This window comes from Perognathus longimembris, chromosome 1 (assembly GCF_023159225.1).
Source record: "Perognathus longimembris pacificus isolate PPM17 chromosome 1, ASM2315922v1, whole genome shotgun sequence".
NCBI classification, from domain to species: domain Eukaryota; kingdom Metazoa; phylum Chordata; class Mammalia; order Rodentia; family Heteromyidae; genus Perognathus; species Perognathus longimembris.
The window spans coordinates 161739773-161757197 of NC_063161.1; the positions used below are offsets into that span (position 1 = coordinate 161739773).

Sequence of the window (17425 nt, forward strand, 5' to 3'; positions counted from 1 at the left end):
CCGCCCTCGGGGGTCTATCTGGGGGGCTCCTCATTTGAATAAAGTAGAACGTCCCAGAGACGTCTCTGAGATCTCACGCGCTCGTGTCTTCCTTGGGCTGGCGAGCATGCAGGTCTCGCACCCACTCGTGACCCCAGGCTAAACCCGGGACCCCACTCCTGCGTCCGTCACCCTACCGGCCGGAGGGGGCGTGAGAGAGAGGTATGGATCCCCGGCCGAATAGATAGATAAGCCTAGGATTCTTCCCCACCTGTGGGGGAGGAATAAAGCTAAGCCCGGCAATTTACAACCCCAACAGTGGGCCCTGAGGACATCCAACAGCAGGTGTAGGCCCCGGACGGCGGGAGTCTTGAGGACAGCGGTAAGCGCCCTCTCTCCATGGGCAGGCCTAACGGGCAGCTCCCCTCCCTCTGCCCCTAGCCGGCACGTGTTTCCTGGCACAGCTGTGTTAGGGTGCAGTTCATAAAAACACTAGGCCTAGGTTTCACGAGACTCAGCAGTCTCATTCCTGGGTAGACGCAGAAAAGATGTTTGCACACCCAGTATCGGGTGGTAAGCAAGTAACAGAGGCTTGGCCCACACCGAGCGCATGGCAGCCGTAGCGGGAAGGGTGCTGCCGCCTGCCGCGGCCGCCCCGCCTGCAGCGCGTCCTGCCGGAGGAAGGGCTGCCTCCGCGAGGCCTGCAGGTGCTCACGGGACACCGTGGGTGGGACGGAGGCCGTGGGAGGCGGAGGGGCTGGGGAGCCGGTGTGGAAGGGCGGCAGTTTCCGTTGGGAAGAAGGAAAGTAGTGGGGATCGCTGTGCACCGAGGTGGCTAGAACCACGCATTTTATGTAAATTTCATGTAGCATTTAACACACGAGAAAAGAGCGCCTCTTTCACCCAGAACACTGCGGGGCTTCGGGTGGCGGGGGAGGCATCTCTGCGTGTCTAAGTAACACTTGGCAGGGAGGAGCAGAGCAGGCCTAGCCTAGGGTGGGTGCAGGAGGCTCCCCCCCCACAGGTGGGCACTGGGGAGGGCGCCCACTGGCAGCCGGCCTGCCGCTGTGGCTGGTGTCCTTCTGGTCGTGCTGGGTGACCTAGCAGCCGGCAGTGCTGGTGAAGGGCAGGGGCGCCAATCCAGCTCGGCCTGCCAGGTCTCCTGTCCAGGGATGGCATTTCACTGGCCACCGTGACATGCCTGGACACAGCCTGCCCACCCCTGACAGATACTTGTGGGAAAGGCTCATGGCCGGCTGGTGGCTGAGTAAATGAAGCTCCGGAGGGGGCAGCTGGGCCCCTCGAGGGCATGCATGCCACTTGCTCACCTGCTCTTGCCTGTCATCCTCTCACCCATCCTGGCCGGGTCTTGTGCTGACCCAGAGGCCTTAAGGTGGGGGTGGGGAGGTATCCCTTAGCCCCTAGGGATGTTATACCACAACCGATCCCTCTCCCCAAAAGCCCCTCCCGGCAGAGAGGCTGACCCCAGGTGCTGCCTCCTTGAGGCTCGCCGGGGCCCTTCCCATGCTGTCCTTGGTGGCCAGTCTCTGGCTGGGTCTGCAGATGGAGGCCAAGGCCATGGAAGCCTAGGCCAGGGGGCTGTGCATGGCCAGGCTAGGCTGGCTGTAGGTCTGGAGTGGAGTCAATTATTGTGATATTTTTGCTTTCAGGCCATCCTGCTTTGTTCTGTGTGGGACTGCAGCATACAAGCCCTCCTTCCACGGGGCATGGGGTGACAACAGTGTCTGTCCAGGTCAGCAGCACCCCCCCCCCCCCACACACAGAGTAAAGGAGCTTACAAAAATGTGGAACTTTGCCAGGGTCATTTGAGTTCAGTCACTTAGGCTGTTCTGACTCGAGGTGGCGCTGGAGCTTTGCCGCTGCTGTCCCAGGAGAAGTAGACGGGGGACCGGCCGGGCCACTGCTCAATGAGTAGGCCCCATTAAACTCACTTTCTCATCTAGGCTGCACTTGAGCCCTTCTTCGGGTTGTTGTGTCATCCTAGTTTGGCGGCACACAGCTTTGTAATCCTCCTGAGGAAATCCAGGCACAGCGTGGCCAGAACCAGTGTCCCAGAAGCCCATATCCAGCGGGGCTCTACGTAGCAATACTGATTTCTTTTTTTAAGTTTGTGTTGAAGAACTGATTTCCTTAACATTTAAGAATATGGAATGCTTGGTTCCTCTTTTTCTTTCTTAAGTAAAACTTAAACACACCTGAGGTGGCTAAGTTTTAGGCAAACAGGTGCATGGATTGTGTGTGCCCTTGTCCCCTGACATGCCATTTTCTGCTGAGAAATGACGTTCTTGTGGATTTCACTCCGGGCAGAGGGAAGGCAAATGGAGCTGTGAGCTAGACAGACTGCCTCTCCTAAATCGTGACTGTATGTGAAATTTGTGTCATGATAATGAAAGCCAAATACTTCAGGGACTACTCTTGTTTGGGGAGTCAAGATGGAGGGCCAGCAAAGAAAACGAAAGCCTTAAACTCGTCTGTGCTACAATGAAAACAGCCGGGTCAGCAGCATGCCGCGGGGACCCCCTGCGCCAGACCATCTACCCAGGAGCTGCGGGGAGCTGCTCCTGTCAGGCCCAGCTGCCTCAGTGGTGCCCGCTGCGCAGAGGGACCAAGAGGAGCCTCAGCCCTCAGGCATCTTGCAGGGTGTGAGCGCGGCAGCCAGGGGGGAGGTGGGAGGGGCGCAGAGCGGAGCAGCCCTCCCTGCCTGCAGGGGTCCCCTCCACAGCCCGGCTGCTACTGAGCCACCCGCGTCACGTCGCGCCACGTCACCCAAGGCTCCGGCACCACACCCACGGGGATGCCATTGCTGCAAAGGGAAAGGCCAGCCCCAGGGCTCCGGCGTGGCTGCCCTCGTCGCGGGGTCGCGGAGGCCCGCTTCGCCGGAGCCACGGTTGGCGCGGGTCTCCTGGAAGCTGACTGCAGGCTGCTTCGTCGTACTGGGTCACCACGAGTAAGTGCGCGTGGCCCAGCGGTGCCTTCGCGCTGACGGCTCCTCTTTTCCGGGCCTCGTGGGCAAACTGTCCCCGCGTGGGCGGGTAGAAGTGGCTTCCTTATGGATGGACGCCAGTGAGAGGCACCAGGCCAGACACGCACCATGGTGTGTCTTAACCTAAACGCGGTCGCTAAGCATGCCAGACAGGCCGAAAACCCCTCCAGACGAGCGTGTGCACGCACACAGCTGTGAGCACGCACATTCATACCCGCACACTCAGACAGGATTCCTGCCCCGGGCAAGCGCCGCCCCAGCCCCTGGCTCTCACAGGCAGGTGGGAGCATCTCGGGCACACAGAGCCTCTGGTCACTCCAGGGCAGCAGAGACTTCCTGTCCCTCTGCTTCTCTACCACGCAGCCAACCAAAGTCAAGGTCATTTCCTCCCCTTCTGGACCTTTTCTCTTTTTTTTTTTTTAAATTAATGAAAACATGAAAGATCTTTTTTGCCTTGTTTTGGTCAGCCATGGGGCTTGAACTCATAGCTGGGTATTGTTCCTGAGCGTTTTGCTCAAGGCTCACGCTCTACCCCTTGGAGCCACAGCTCACGTCTGGTTTTCTGGTGGTTGACTGGAGATAAGAAGCCTCGTGAACTTTCTGCTCAGGCTTACTTGGAACCACGCTCCTCAGCTCTCAGCCTCCTGAGGAGCGAGGATGACAGGTGTGAGCCACTGGTGCCCAGCTAAGAGATCTTTTGATGAAAACATCCGACACCCAGAGGTGAGCCTGCTACCCGGCCCCCCTGATCTCACACCCAGGTGTTCTTACCTCCTAGAAGCCAGTCACACTGTCCTTTGTACCTTTACAGGTGAAGTTCTTTAGGTGGAAGTGTCCCACACCCCAACACAAGCATCCTACCGAAAACAGTTGCCTTTGGGTTCCCCAGCAACAAGCAGCAATGCCAGTTCCACTGTGTCTGCCAGGGGGTGAGTGGCTCTGCCCCGGGCCCTTCCCTCAGGCATGGCTGAGGAAGGAGACGGCCCGGCCGGAGCGACCATGATGAAGACAGAGGTTACGAGCAAACCTCCATTTTCACCCAGGACTTAAAGGCAGACTTGCCTGCTTAGAGGACCAAAGCACATAGTTTGAACTTTATGGAATCAGAATTTAAAAAGACTTCTGTGAAGAAGAAACGGCTGCCAATGAAAATGTTCATTTTGCTTTGTCTGCCAAATGGGGTTGGGACTGTGACTCCAGCACTGGTCCTGGAAGTGCTGGGTTTTTTTTTTTTCTTTTTTTTTCCAGTCCTGGGACTTGAGCTTGGGGCCTGAGCACTGTCCCTGGCTTCCTTTTTACTCAGGGCTAGCACTTTACCACTTGAGCCACAGCACCAGTTTCAGCTTTCTCTGTGTATGTGGTGCTGAGGAATGAAACCCAGGGCTTTATGCATGCTAGGCAAGCACTCTACCACTAAGCCACATTCCCAGCCCCTCAACTCTCTATTTTCTTTACCACTTAACTTGTGGCCGCACAGAATATGTTCATTGCCACAGGTGTGGTCATTGGATGTGCACGTGCAAGTGGGTTTCATAGAACAAAACCCTTCTATGAGGAGGTGTTTTGCTTTGTAGGAGAAAGAAGTTTCAGAATGAAGAGGAAATATCAAGGCAGCAATGCAAATAAATCTGACACATGACAAGGTGAAAATCATTTTATCAAGACTGAATGGAGATGAGAGAAGAAAGACAGCTCTGGACATAGTGTCCTTTTTTTTTTGTTAGTGGTGGGGCTCGAACTCTGGGCCTGGGCACTGTCCCTGAGCTCTTCAGCTCAAGGCTAGCACTTTACCCCTTGAGCCACAGCGCCACTTTTGATTTTCTGGTAGTTAACTGGAGGTAAGAGTCTCACAGACTTTCCTTCCCGGCTGACTTTGAACTTTGATCCCCAGATCTCAGCCTCCTGAGTAGCTAGGATTACAGGTGGGAGCCACCGGTGCCTGGCCAGTGTCTTTTTGCCTCTCTCTTCAGCTGCTTCCGTTCAGCTGGGGAGCCTCCTCTATTAGTCTGTTGGTGAGGAACTTGACGGGTCTAAGACTGGTTGCCCATCAGAGATAAGACATCTGCAGAATTTCAGGTGCCTCACTTATTTCTCCACAGGAGGCTTAGAACAATGTGACCTGACATATGCAAACACAATGGGTTACAGTAGCTCCTGGGAGGATTGCAGACATTAATGTGCCACCTTCCAGAACTTAAAACTGTACAGTGACTCCTGGTGCTTTTTCCATGCAGATCGTCATGCCCAATGTGCAGCCTGCAGTTGCATCTTCAGCGTAGGATTTAAAGAACCCGCACGGGACAATGCAGGAAAGGGAGCCCACAGCCAAGTTGGTCAGTCAGCCCCAGAGATGGTCTGAAGCAACACTAGGAACTGTGAGTACCCCACCCAGGTCATCTCAACCCCCGTCCCCCACTGGAGAACAGTATCTTGCTGGGAACCCCTTCCCCTGAAATATGGATACGGGGTCTAAGAGGAGCCATCTTGTCCTCACCTCCATCCTGGCATCTCAGTCGATGACCAGCAGTCCTGTTTTGCCCTCTCTGCTGCCTGGTTCCATTTGCCCTGCCTCCAGGCTCAGGTCCCACCAGGCTGTGTGAAGGCTGGGGTCAAGTGGGCACTGGAATCCTGTGAATCAGGGGAGGCAGGGAGCCTGCACTGGCCAGAGCCCAAGGGAGGACTGGGCAGGCCACAGGTGCCACGCACCAGCACCTGAACCGGGCTGACAGCTTTGATTCCACCCTGATGGGGTGGGACTTCAAGGGTGGCCAGAGTAGGGCACAACGTCTCTGCTCCTCTGACAAGCAGTTCCTCTTGCTGCAGATAATCAAAACTCATCTTAGGGCTGGGAAGGTGGCTTTGTGGTAGAGTGCTTGTCTAGCATGTATGAAGCCTTGGGTTCCTCAGTACCACATACACAGGAAAAGCTGAGTCCTGGTCCTGCTGTGGCTTTTCCTTCTTGATTAAGGACAATGTGGTTCTTAGCATGGCTTAGGACTCAGATAAACTCAACAAATTCCTGGAATGACACAAACCACTAAACCTGACTTAGGAAGGAATAGACAATCCAAATAGAAGTGAAGAGATGTTATTAGTGAGCAGAAGTTCCCTCTAAGCCCAGATGCATTGGCCTCACTACTGTGTTCTTCCAAACATTTAAAGGAGCTAATGCCAATCACTGCAAATTCTCACATTTTCACCTCTTTCCATGATGCCAGTAGCAACTTGATGCCAAAACCACACACAAATGTCACGGGCCAATCTCTATTATGAACATGGCACAAAAGTCTTCAACAAAATAGTAAACTGAATCCAGGCTGATGCAAAAAGAATTATACACCATGACCAAGTGGAGTTCACTCCGTGGGAGATCAGTATCTAAACACCAGTTAGTGTCACATACCACATTCACAGAATGAAAAAAAAAAAAGCCCACGTGATCAGCAGACGCTGAAGAAGTACTGGACAACATCTAACGGTGTTCAGCCTGATAAAGAGCTTCTGAGAGAAACCCCCAGCCACCACCCCTCGGTAACGAACTGGATACTTCGTCCTCAGGGACGACGATATCTGATCTCCAGCCCCTCCGCGCATCCTGGAGAAAGGCCAGGGCAGAAAGCAATGAAAAGCACCCACGTTGGAAAGGAAGGCGCAAGGCCCCCTCTCTCTCTATGTACAGGCGGCAGGACCTCGTATTAGGAAAGCTCTCAGGAATCCACTTAGAACCTACTGGAACGAATGAGTGGGTTCCAGAGAGCAGAGGAACGTGTCCTCCTATGTGACCCATCGCCTGCCTTGCCCTTCCTCCCTCGGATGGACGGGAGCTGTGGCTCCCGCCTGTAGACCATGAAGATCCAGACAACCAGTCAGACCCCACCTCAACCAGCAGGCCAGGGTGGGGCAGGCCCGAGGGCCTAAGGACCAGGACCGAGGCCAGTGGGCCCGACCGGGAGCTCCTACCTGAAAAGCAAAACGAAAACAGCCGGGGTGTAAGGCTCAGGCGGAGCAAGGTGCGGCTAGAGAAAAAGACAAAGGTTCCCCGACGAGGACGGCGGGGCCACCGGCTGGCTACCGCCCCCGGGCAGGCGGCGCACACCAGGCCCTCCCGGCCGGCCCCAGCCCCCCGGGCGATCCCGGCGCGCCCGTCCCGTCCCGCCGCTGCCCCGCGGGCTGCGCGCGGGTCCGCGCTCCGGAGGTGCCCGGCCGGCGCGGCCCGCGCGGTGCTCGCTCCCGGCCCGCCCGCAAGATCGGGCTCCGCGGGGCTCCGCGTCCGTCCCCACCCGGGAGTGGGGGGCCGGGGAGGCGGCGCCCCGCCCAGCGGGGGCCTCACCCGGCGAGCTCGGGGTCGCTCGGGCTCGAGAGCCCGCCGGGCGGCCTGAACTCGGCGAGCTGCGCCTGGGCCGGGCGGTCCGGTCGGGGCGCGGGCCCGGGCACCCGGGGAAGGGCGGGCGAACTGCGCCCCCGACGGTCCAGTCCTGGGAAACTAGAGACGGAGGCGCGGCCCCGCCCCGCCCGGCGGGGGCGTGGCCAGGACGCCGGCCCACCCACTGCGCCTGCGGGAGGACCGGAAGCCGCGTCCCGCGGAGGCGGGCCCGGGGCGAGGCCCGTGGTGAGCCTACTGCGCCTGCGGGAGAGGGCGGGGAAAGAGCCCGCGGGGGTCACCGCTGCGCCGGCAGCAGCGGGACGTCACCCCCGCGCCCGCGGAGGGGGCGGGGCGAGGGCCGGGGCGGGGCACTTAGCACCGGCCCGTGGGCCGGGGGTGGGGCCGCGGACGGTAGTTACTGCGCCTGCGGGGAGGGGCGGGGCTGCGGGAGGCGTTAGCTGCGCCTGCGTGCCGCGGCTGCCGTGCGCTCGCTCCGCCCGTTGGCCGCCGCCTCAGCCGCCGCCTCCCGGGAGCCGCGCACGCGCCGCCGCCGCCGCCGCCGCCGCTGCCGCCGCCGCCGCCGCCCCCGGCCCGCGCCCGCCCCGGCCCGCGCCCGCCCGCCGCCGCCTCCCTGGCCCGCTCGGCGCCTCCTCGGCCTCGGCTCGGCGCCCGCAGCATGCAGCAGCAGCCCGGGCGGCGGCGGCGGCCGTGAGGCGAGGGCCGTGCGCCCCGGCGGGCCCGGCACGGGAGGGCGGCGGCGCCTTTGTTGAGGCCCGGCCGCCGCGGCCTTTGTCTGCAGATGGTGGACGCCGGCGCCTGCGCCGCCGCGGACGGCTGGAGGAGGATGGAAGCCCCGCCGGACGGCACCGACCTGGTACCGCTGGACCGCTACGACGCGGCGCGGGCCAAGATCGCCGCCAACCTGCAGTGGATCTGCGCGAAGGCCTACGGCCTAGGTGGGCGGGGGCCGGGGGCCGGGGCCGACCGGGACGGGGGCCGGGGGCCTGGCGGGGGCCGGGGCCGGGTGGGACGGGGGCCCGGGGCCTGGCGGGGGCCGGGGCCGGGTGGGACGGGGGCTGGGGGCCGACCGGGGGCCAGGGCCGGGTGGGACGGGGACGGGTGGGACGGGGGCTGCGGGCTGACCGGGGCCGGGCCGGGGCCGGGTGGGACGGGGCCGGGTGGGACGGGGGCTGCGGGCTGACCGGGGCCGGGGCCGGGTGGGACGGGGCCGGGTGGGACGGGGGCTGCGGGCTGACCGGGGCCGGGGCCGGGTGGGTCGGGGCCTGGGAGCTGTGCAGGGGCCGGGGGCAGCGGGACGGGACCGGGGCTGTGCGGGGACCGTGCGGAGACGCGGGCGAGGGGGCCTAGGAGGCCGGGGATCGGGCGGTGGGCGGGCGGGGGCCGGGACGGGGACGGGACTGGGTCGGACCGGGGCCCGGGCTGGGGACGAGCCCGGGGACGGGAGGCGAGGAGCGGCCCGGGGCCGGGGCCGGCCGACGCCCCGCGGTCCTGGCGGCCCCGGCCAGCTGGGCGCTGCGGCCCCTGGCAGTGGGTCCGGGCGTGGAACTGCGCTCGCGTGTCGTCCCCGCTCCAGGCCCCCCTCGGGGGCGGAGATGGCCGCGTGGTCCGAGTGGGGTGGGCTGCCCGCCCTAAGCTTTCTCGCTCGTCCCCGGTCCCCGTCACCTGGGTAGCCACAGCCCAGAACCCTGGCTCGGAGCCTTGTAATGGAGCCTTGGGTGGTTTGAGGTTGCGTTCAAGGGGACAACCCCTGATTCTTAGCTGTTCTATATTTTGAATTTTGGTACTTAAAAAGCCAGAGCTGTTGAACCCTGCAGCTAGTAGGCTGTTACACTTCTTACACAAACCACAATTCCAGTCGGGACAAACTGGGTAACCTTGGGACGCTTTCCCATTTGCAAGACCTAATATGCTTAGTGGATTAAGATGCTCGGGTTTCGTGCTCTCAGAACGTTGCAGGCTAGGTGATGTTGGTAGTGGGTTGACTCCTTTGTGTTCTGTAGTCATTTCAAGTGCTTTGTTAAAATACTCATGACTCCCCTTAATTTGCATTTATTCTGGTGGCCTTGTCTCCAGTAGACCTTGGTTCAGAAAAGGGGAGTTGAGAGTGACTGAAAGCGATGACTGATTAAGGTACCTTGAGAGCTTACATGGTCATGTCAAAACGCAGCCCGCTTGACTAACTGATTGATTCCAATAGAAAGCTGGAGGGGGAGGAGGAGGGGGAGTTGATCAGTTCTAAAAACTCGCTGGGCAAGCATTCTTGTGTGACAGTGGCGTATGCCTTAGCAGGCCTCCAGTTAGTCATAAGGACAAACATGTTTTGCTAGTCTCGGGGATTAAATACACTGCTTTGTTTTAAACTCGTTTTAGCAGCATGCAAGTTAGAAAATAGTTGTTGTACAATTTTAAGTCTTGCAGTTCTCACTCACTGGATCTGTTGAACTTCAGTCAGATGATGTATTGGAGGATGCTATCAGGTGCCTTAGTTTAAGAGTAGAACTAATAAAATGGGTGTAGAACACCTTAGAAGTCATGCCTGAGGGGACCCTGGGTGCCAGGCTCTCAGTCGCTGCCCACCTTTGAGGGCTCCGTACCCCCCTCCTCACCCTGCCCTCCCCAGCCACATGGTTTTGCTTTTCTCTGTATTTCACATTTGTTAAGTCACCAAGTTGTACTGTTGAGTTTTATGTGATTCTCATACTTTGTTTTAAGGCTTGCTCTCTTTATCGTACATTATATTGTTAGGTTTCTCCTACCTCGTCCTGCTTCCCTACATGTTTTGTCACTGTTGGGCAGTATTTCACTGAGGCCTATCATTGTGTACCATTCCACTGTTCCTGGGCACTGACTCGGTTCTGGTTTATATTTTTCCTGTTAAAAGTGGTATATTCTTAGGCTTAAGTACAAGGTTTCATTCCTGTGGTGGTGTTTTGTTTTTGGTGATTGTGGCTTGTGCATAGTAGTTACCCCTGAGCTACACCCATAGCCCTTTGTGTATGTAGAAAATTGTCCACTTAGAAATGGCTTAGATTCTACCAGTGAGTGGCAGGCTCCGAAACTTGTAAACACTGCCACTATTCTTTAGTGTCTTTAGCAAGTGAGTGTGTATTTTGTTGTGCTTCTTAGCCTTGGCATATACTTGGGATATGCCAGTACTGTAGGGTCTGGATCTGACTAACCTACCTTTATTTCCCAGGACCAGATTGCTCTTAATTACTTGTTGCGTTATCAATAGTGAGGCAAAAATCTTATAACTAATATAGGCTTTGAAAATGTGAAATTACTGAAAAGTTGGGCCTTTAAAGATTACAAATGAGAGCAGGAACTGAAGAGCAGGTAGCATTCTGGGACAGGAGTCTGAGGTAGCCTTGATTTGGGATGGGCTCTCTGCTAAAAGAAGGCCCATTATGCCAGTTTTAGGAGTCTGATTTCCATTCAGTTTTGTTAAATGAAGACATTTTTATTCTATATGTAGTCCTAGAAAGGAAGCAGGTGTTATTACTGTTTTTTTTTTTTTGTGTGTGTGTGTGTGTTTTTATTTTGTCAGTCATAGGGCTTAAACTCAGGGCCTGAGCACTGTTCCTGAGCTCTTTCGCTAAGGCTTGTGCTCTACCGCTTTGAGCTACAGAGCCACTAGAGATAAGAGTCTCACCGACTTCCCTGCCTAGTCTGGCTTTTAACCACAATCCTCAGATCTCAGCCTCAAAAGTAGCTAGGATTACTTACACATGCGAGCCACCAGCACCACCCTCCCCCCGTGTTTGTTTTTTTTTTAATTGGGAGTATTTAACTTTACCAATTTGGGAGCTCCCAAAAAGACTTGCCTTAGCTCAGCTGAAGAGATTTCATTTATTTGTGTTGTGGATCAGAACTTGTTGCTGTCTAGGATGGGGTGTGACATGCAGGAAAGTGGGGAGGGGAGAGCAGATGGCAGGATGGGTAATTTCCCCTCTTAAAACTCTTCACCTCAGTGGGGGGAATCTTTGTTTCTTGTTTGGAACGCCCCACGCTCCCATGCTCTTGAGTTTAGGTTACTGTTCACCAGACATGGCGCTTTCCTTTTTTTTTTAATTTAAATTTTTAGTTTTTAGCCAGTCCTGGGCCTTGGACTCAGGGCCTGAGCACTGTCCCTGGCTTCTTTTTGCTCAAGGCTAGCACTCTGCCACTTGAGCCACAGCGCCACTTCGGGCTTTTTTTTCTATATATATGGTGCTAAGGAATCCAACCCAGGGCTTCATGTATACGAGGCGAGCGCTCTACCATGGGGCCACATTCCCAGCCCCAAGACATGGCGCTTTTGGTGTAGACACTTACATGGTAAATCAGCTTTAGGTGGGCCTGCTGGGAAAGTGGCTTGGGTGTTCCGTGTGTCACATAGTTGTTCATCGGGTCCTGAAGTGTAGAGCTGGCTGCTGGGGCTGGTGCTTTCTCCCCTTGTCTCAGGGACTGTCCCTCTGTAGAAGGTGGCAGGCCCCGGGAGCTCACCCAAGTGACCTGGGGCCTGTGGCTATGTACAAACAATTGTGCATGTCTGCAGAGGGCTGAGTGCTGAGTGCCTGCCTGGTAAGTGCCTTGAGCTCAAGCCAGTGCCACCAAACAACAACAAAAATAAGGGGGGGGGGGCAAGGATTTGTTTAGGCTTCAAGAACAAGTGGTAACACTTTGGATGGGACTTGCAGTAAATTGATGGAAAAAGGAAGGAGTACTGGAAATGCCATTCATTTTGTAGACTAGTGTGCTGGGCCCAGGCAGTCTTGGTTTTTCCCTCTAGTGTGGTGTGTCTTTCACCTGTGTCTTTAGCAAACTTAGGCATCTGGCCTGGGTTTCAGGGAAATACAAGCGTTCCCCTCTCAAGGCCAGTGAAAAGGCCCAGGGGAAGTATGAGAAGGCTCCCAGCTTTTTGAGGCTGTTGTTGTGTGCTCAGTGGAAGCTGACTTGTCCCTCTGCCCTGGGCTGCCCTGAACCGTGGGCTCTCGGTGAGCCATTCGGCCTTCTCACTCCCGGCCTGCTTGGGCTGAAGAGGGGCTGCAGCTGCCTGATTCTGGTGTTAGCGCTGCTGCCATGGGGAATGCTTTACCCTTCTTCCCTCCGGCTCTATTCTCCCTCTCTCTACACCCATTCATCCTGCTGATTGGAAAGGCATGTGGCTGAGTAAGAAGCCCCGGGAGGACCTGTGAAGCTGGGTTCAATAACTTGTCGCTGACAAGCATGGGCTCATTTGCTTACTTGGGATTAGAGGTAGACCCCTTAGTTATTAAAGACAGGGGTCTCTGGCTTGTTTTGCTATAGTAATATTTGGTCAAAAAATTTCTTGGGGGGGGCTGGGAATGTGGTGTAGCGGTAGAGTGCTTGCCTAGCATGCATGAAGCCCTGGGTTCGGTTCCTCAGCACCACATAAACAAAATAGCTGGAAATGGCTCTGTGGCTAGCCTTGAGCAAAAGGAAGCCAGGGACAGTGCTCAAGGCCTGCAGTTCAAGCCCCAGGACTGGAGAAAAAAGAAAAAAGAGAATTTCTTGTTGGAATCTTTTGGGCTCCCCATCCCTCTCCCTGCTTGGGGCTACTTCCTAGGGACAAGCCCGCCTCTGGCAGCCGTGTGCCTCCCTGCCCAGAGCAGAGCCAGGTGGCCAGGTTGTTGTGGGTTTGGTCAGATCATTGGTTTATGAGTTTGGATTATGTTTTAAATAGCTGTGTTGTTGGTGGCAAGGTGTTTCTGGGATGAAGGGTGTATCAACACTGGAACCGATGCTATAGGCTGCTGCCTGGTCAGCAGGGTGGCCTTCCTTCCACTGGGGAATCTTGGGACAGGCCATCTTCTGACTGGTTGAACTTGCAGTGTGTGTGTGTGTGTGTGTGTGTGTGTGTGTATGGGGGGTGGTCGGTCCTGGTTGTCACATTTAGTGTTGTTTCCCCTGTGCAGAGTGCCCAAGTACTAGCTGAACAGAAGTGGTTTATAGTTCAGTCCTGATGGCCAGAAGTGAGTGGGGGAATTCATATTTCTAGAGTCTATCAGCTTGTTCTTTCTGCCCTGATGCCATGAGTAAAAAATTAACAAAGAACACTTTAATATTAGTAGTAATATATAAATCCATCTTTAAGTTCGATCTGTAAACCAGTTTTTCACGACTGACTCTCGAAAGGGTCAGCTACTATTGTTCTTAGGCTACTTAACTTTGGGCAAATAATCTTCAAATGGTCTTTAATGTTTTCTTGCTATTGTATTCATCCTTGAGAAGCTACTGGCCTTCTTGTAGCGTGTCTGTGTCCTGTGCACTGCAGTACTGTGTGCACACTGCCCTTTCCACACTTCCTGGCTGCACTGTGGAAAAACTGCTTGCTGCCAATTTTCATCTTGCCCAAGGGTGCCCTGGATAAAGCCAGTATTGCATTTGTGACTGACGATAATTAAATGGGACCATATACATGTATATATGTGTATATATGTCTATACCTATATGTATATACGTGTGTGTATATGTATATGAGTGGTACCATACACATACATGTGCGTGTGCGCGCGCGCACACACACACACACACACACACACACACACACACACACACACGGCGATTAGAGTCTTACGGATTTTCCTGCCTAGGCTGGCTTTGAATTGCAGTCCTCAGATCTCAGCCTCTTAAGTAGCTAGGATGACAGAATTGAGTCACCAGTGGCTGGCCATAGTTTTGTTTTGTAGGCAGTACAAAGGGGTGATTACCTATTATATGATGCCTTCCCCTTCTGTTGATGAAAACCCAGGGGACACGGGACTGGTGCATGAGGTGGTGTGGCGGCGCCGCCCTGCTGGGGCTACAGAGGGGAGCCTCTGCACAGGAGGTGCTGGGTGAGATGGATGGATGGAGAAGGCTTGGGTCACCCCCAAAGTAGCAGGGAGGACATCTCCCTGTACCACTGTGTAGCAGTGGAATGTTTTCAGGCACTGAGTAGATTAGCCTTTTGAGGCAAATACACAGTGGATTGAAATAGTAGGTGATTAATTTGGAAATAGTTTGGGCCCAAATTGTTAAGAGTGTTCCTGCTCTCTGGGGGTTTCTTTGATGGCATGTGCCTGGTAAGGCTTTTCAGTAGGGGTGGCATGCTAAGATAGCAAGCCTGGGAAGATGTATTTAGCAGGAAGGAGTGGGTGGAGGCATAGATGAGTAGAACATCTGGAGTTGATGTGGCTGGAGCTGGACCTGCCAACCTGTCTTGTTGGCAGTGGAAATAAGAAGGGAAGATGGAACTCAGAGACATTCTAAAAGCAAAATCCAGGAGACTATATCGATTGACAGCAGTGGGGGAGATAGACTGACAGCAGTGGGGGAGATGGGTTTATTGACAGCAGTGGGGGAGGTGGATTGATTGACAGCAGTGGGGGAGGTGGATTGATTGACAGCAGTGAGGGAGATGGGCTGATTGACAGCAGTGGGGGAGATGGGCTGATTGACAGCAGTGGGGGAGATGGGCTGATCCGACTGACAGCAGTGGGGGAGATGAATTGATCCGACAGCAGTGGGGGAGATGGGCAGATCCGACAGCAGTGGGGGAGATGGGCAGATCCGACAGCAGTGGGGGAGATGGGCTCATCCGACAGCAGTGGGGGAGATGGTGATCCGACAGCAGTGGGGGAGATGGGCAGGTCCAACAGCAGTGGGGGAGATGGGTTTATTGACAGCAGTGGGGGAGATGGATTGATCCGGACAGCAGTGGGGGAGATGTTATTGACAGCAGTGGGGGAGATGGATTGACAAATTTTTTGACAAGGTGTTGTGCAAAAAGGGTACAGTTACATAGTAGGGCAGTGTGTACATTTCTTGTGATATCTTAGGCCCTGTTTTTCTTTCCCTTCCCTAGGTCAGGTAGACATATATACAATATACAATGTACCAAGAACATATACACTAGCCACGTGGCCAAGCCCAAGAAAATTCGCCTAGGTCTTTAAATGTAATATCGACATTAGATAATATGTCGACAGTAGTCTTATATGAGTGTACATACATAGCTTTTGAGCTATTGTATTCCACTGAGAGGTCAATTTTTGACCTTTATATGTTGAGTAGTTGTTTGGTTTTAGTTACATACTGTTGGGTCAGCTGATCCAATCCTGTGGGAAATACCATTTGACAAGCAGTTTCTGGTTTCACAGACCTGGTCTCTACTGTCTCTCCGTCACCCCATCTTAACAGTCATATATCAGGGAGATCATGCCCCTTTGTTTTCTGTGTTCTAGGCTTGTCTCGCTCAACATTATTTGTTCAAGTTCTGACCATTTCCCTGCGAATAACAATATTTCACCATTCCTTATCGCTATGTAGTATTCCATTGTGTATAGGTACCATATTTTTTGGATCCATTCATCTGTGGAGGGGCATCTGGGTTGTTTCCATATTTTGGCTATTGTGAATTGTGCAGCGATAAGCATGGAAGTGCAAATGTCTTTTTGATATCTTGGGGCCTGCTGTTCCAGGTAGATGCCTAAGGAGTGGAATGGCTGGGTCATAGGGTAGGTCTATATTGAGCTTTTTTTTTTTTGGTACTGGGGATCCACAGGACATTGCAGTTGCTAGGCAAGCACTTTGCCATTGAGCCACATCCCAGCCCTATATTGAGCTTTTTGAGAAACCTCCATACTGATCTCCAAAGCGGTTGTACTAATTTGCACTCCCACCAACAATGGAGAAGGGTTCCTCTTTCCCCACAGCCCCTCCAGCATTTGTTGTTGCCTGAATTCAGAGTATAGGCCATTCTAACTGGAGTGAGGTGGTATCTCAGGGTTGTTTTTATTTGTATTTCCTTTACTACCAGGGATGTTGAACATTTCCTCATGGAGATGGGTTTATTGACAGCAGTGGGGGAGATGGGTTTATTGACAGCAGTGGGGGAGATGGATTGATTGACAGCAGTGGGGGAGATGGGCTGATCCGACAGCAGTGAGGGAGATGGGCTGATCCGACAGCAGTGGGGGAGATAGATTGATTGACAGCAGTGGGGGAGATGGGCTCATCCCACAGCAGTGGGCGAGATGGACCTGCAGTGTTGACTTGGTATCCTCAACAGGGCAGGAACAGCCTTTGTTGTTTCATAGTTTTTCTACTTTTATGGCTCTGTTTTCACATATAGAAAGATGATTTTTGAGTTTTAGTTCTATTTCTGATTTCTTTCCTGAGCTGCCTAGCCATCTTTTTCTCCTCTCTGCGACTGAACTCAAGGTCTTGCACAAGGGAAGCTGCTTTTTCTCATTGGTAGCCCTTGGCCGTTGATGAGGCTTATGTTCAAAGTCCCGCATAAACAAAATATTGTCATCAAAAACACAGCTCTGCTTGTTGCCAGTAGGTCACATCTGTTATTCTGGTTATTCAGGAGACTGAGATCAAATGATCATGGTCCAAGGCCACCTTGGGCAGAAAAGTCCAGGATACTCTTATCTCCTGCTAGGCAGCAAAATGCTAGACTGTGGGCATGGCTCAGGTGGTAGAGTGCCAGTGGTGGGCAAGAAAGATGAGTAAGAGCCCAAGGCCCTGAGTTTAAGTCCTGATACCAACACACACACGCACACACACACTAGCTTCCTGTAGCCCCTTGTTTGTTTTACTCCTGCTATCCCAGCATTGGCACACTGTTAGCCTGGGCAGAGCTCAAAACTCAAAGTTTGACTTCTTTTGAGTGCATACTAGTTTATTTTTGTTGTATTTAATTATCTGCTTCTGTATTTAGAGTCCTAAAGCATACTAGTAGCTCAGTCTGGCTGTGAACTCCTCCTGCCTGAGCCTCTGTGTGTATATTGCTTTTGTACTGCGGGAAAGTTGAAAAGTCTTACATTGGTGATAGTGCTGCTGATTTGTTTATCCTTCATCACTGCAAACTCAGCCAGTCAAGACTAAACCAGTACCAGTCTCTCTGAGCTTCTCATGGTCAAGGCTGCGTGAGTAGAGTCGCGGTACCACCAGCAGGGCAGGTGAGAGGAGGGAGCGGTGCTCCCCGCATGGGAATGAGAATGTTCCCTTGAGCCAGAGGAGACAGTGTGGAGCCTAGGTGGGTGAAAACTGGTGGGGGACGTGGG

At 54.4% G+C, this 17425-nt stretch overlaps 1 protein-coding gene across 4 annotated transcripts in view; it reads left to right on the forward strand.

Moving 5' to 3' along the window:
- The first annotated feature begins 7996 nt into the window (after positions 1-7996).
- Camsap1 (calmodulin regulated spectrin associated protein 1) overlaps positions 7997-17425 on the forward strand; it is a 65764-nt gene continuing 56335 nt past the window's right edge. For 3 of the 4 annotated variants that reach the window (XM_048346088.1, XM_048346081.1, XM_048346097.1), the window contains exon 1: positions 7998-8302. In XM_048346088.1, coding sequence (XP_048202045.1) covers positions 8146-8302 — 157 coding nt within the window. In that variant the 5' untranslated portion in view covers positions 7998-8145. Of the gene's footprint in view, positions 8303-17425 lie in introns of all 4 variants that reach the window. The other variant, XM_048346105.1, reaches the window with a different exon arrangement.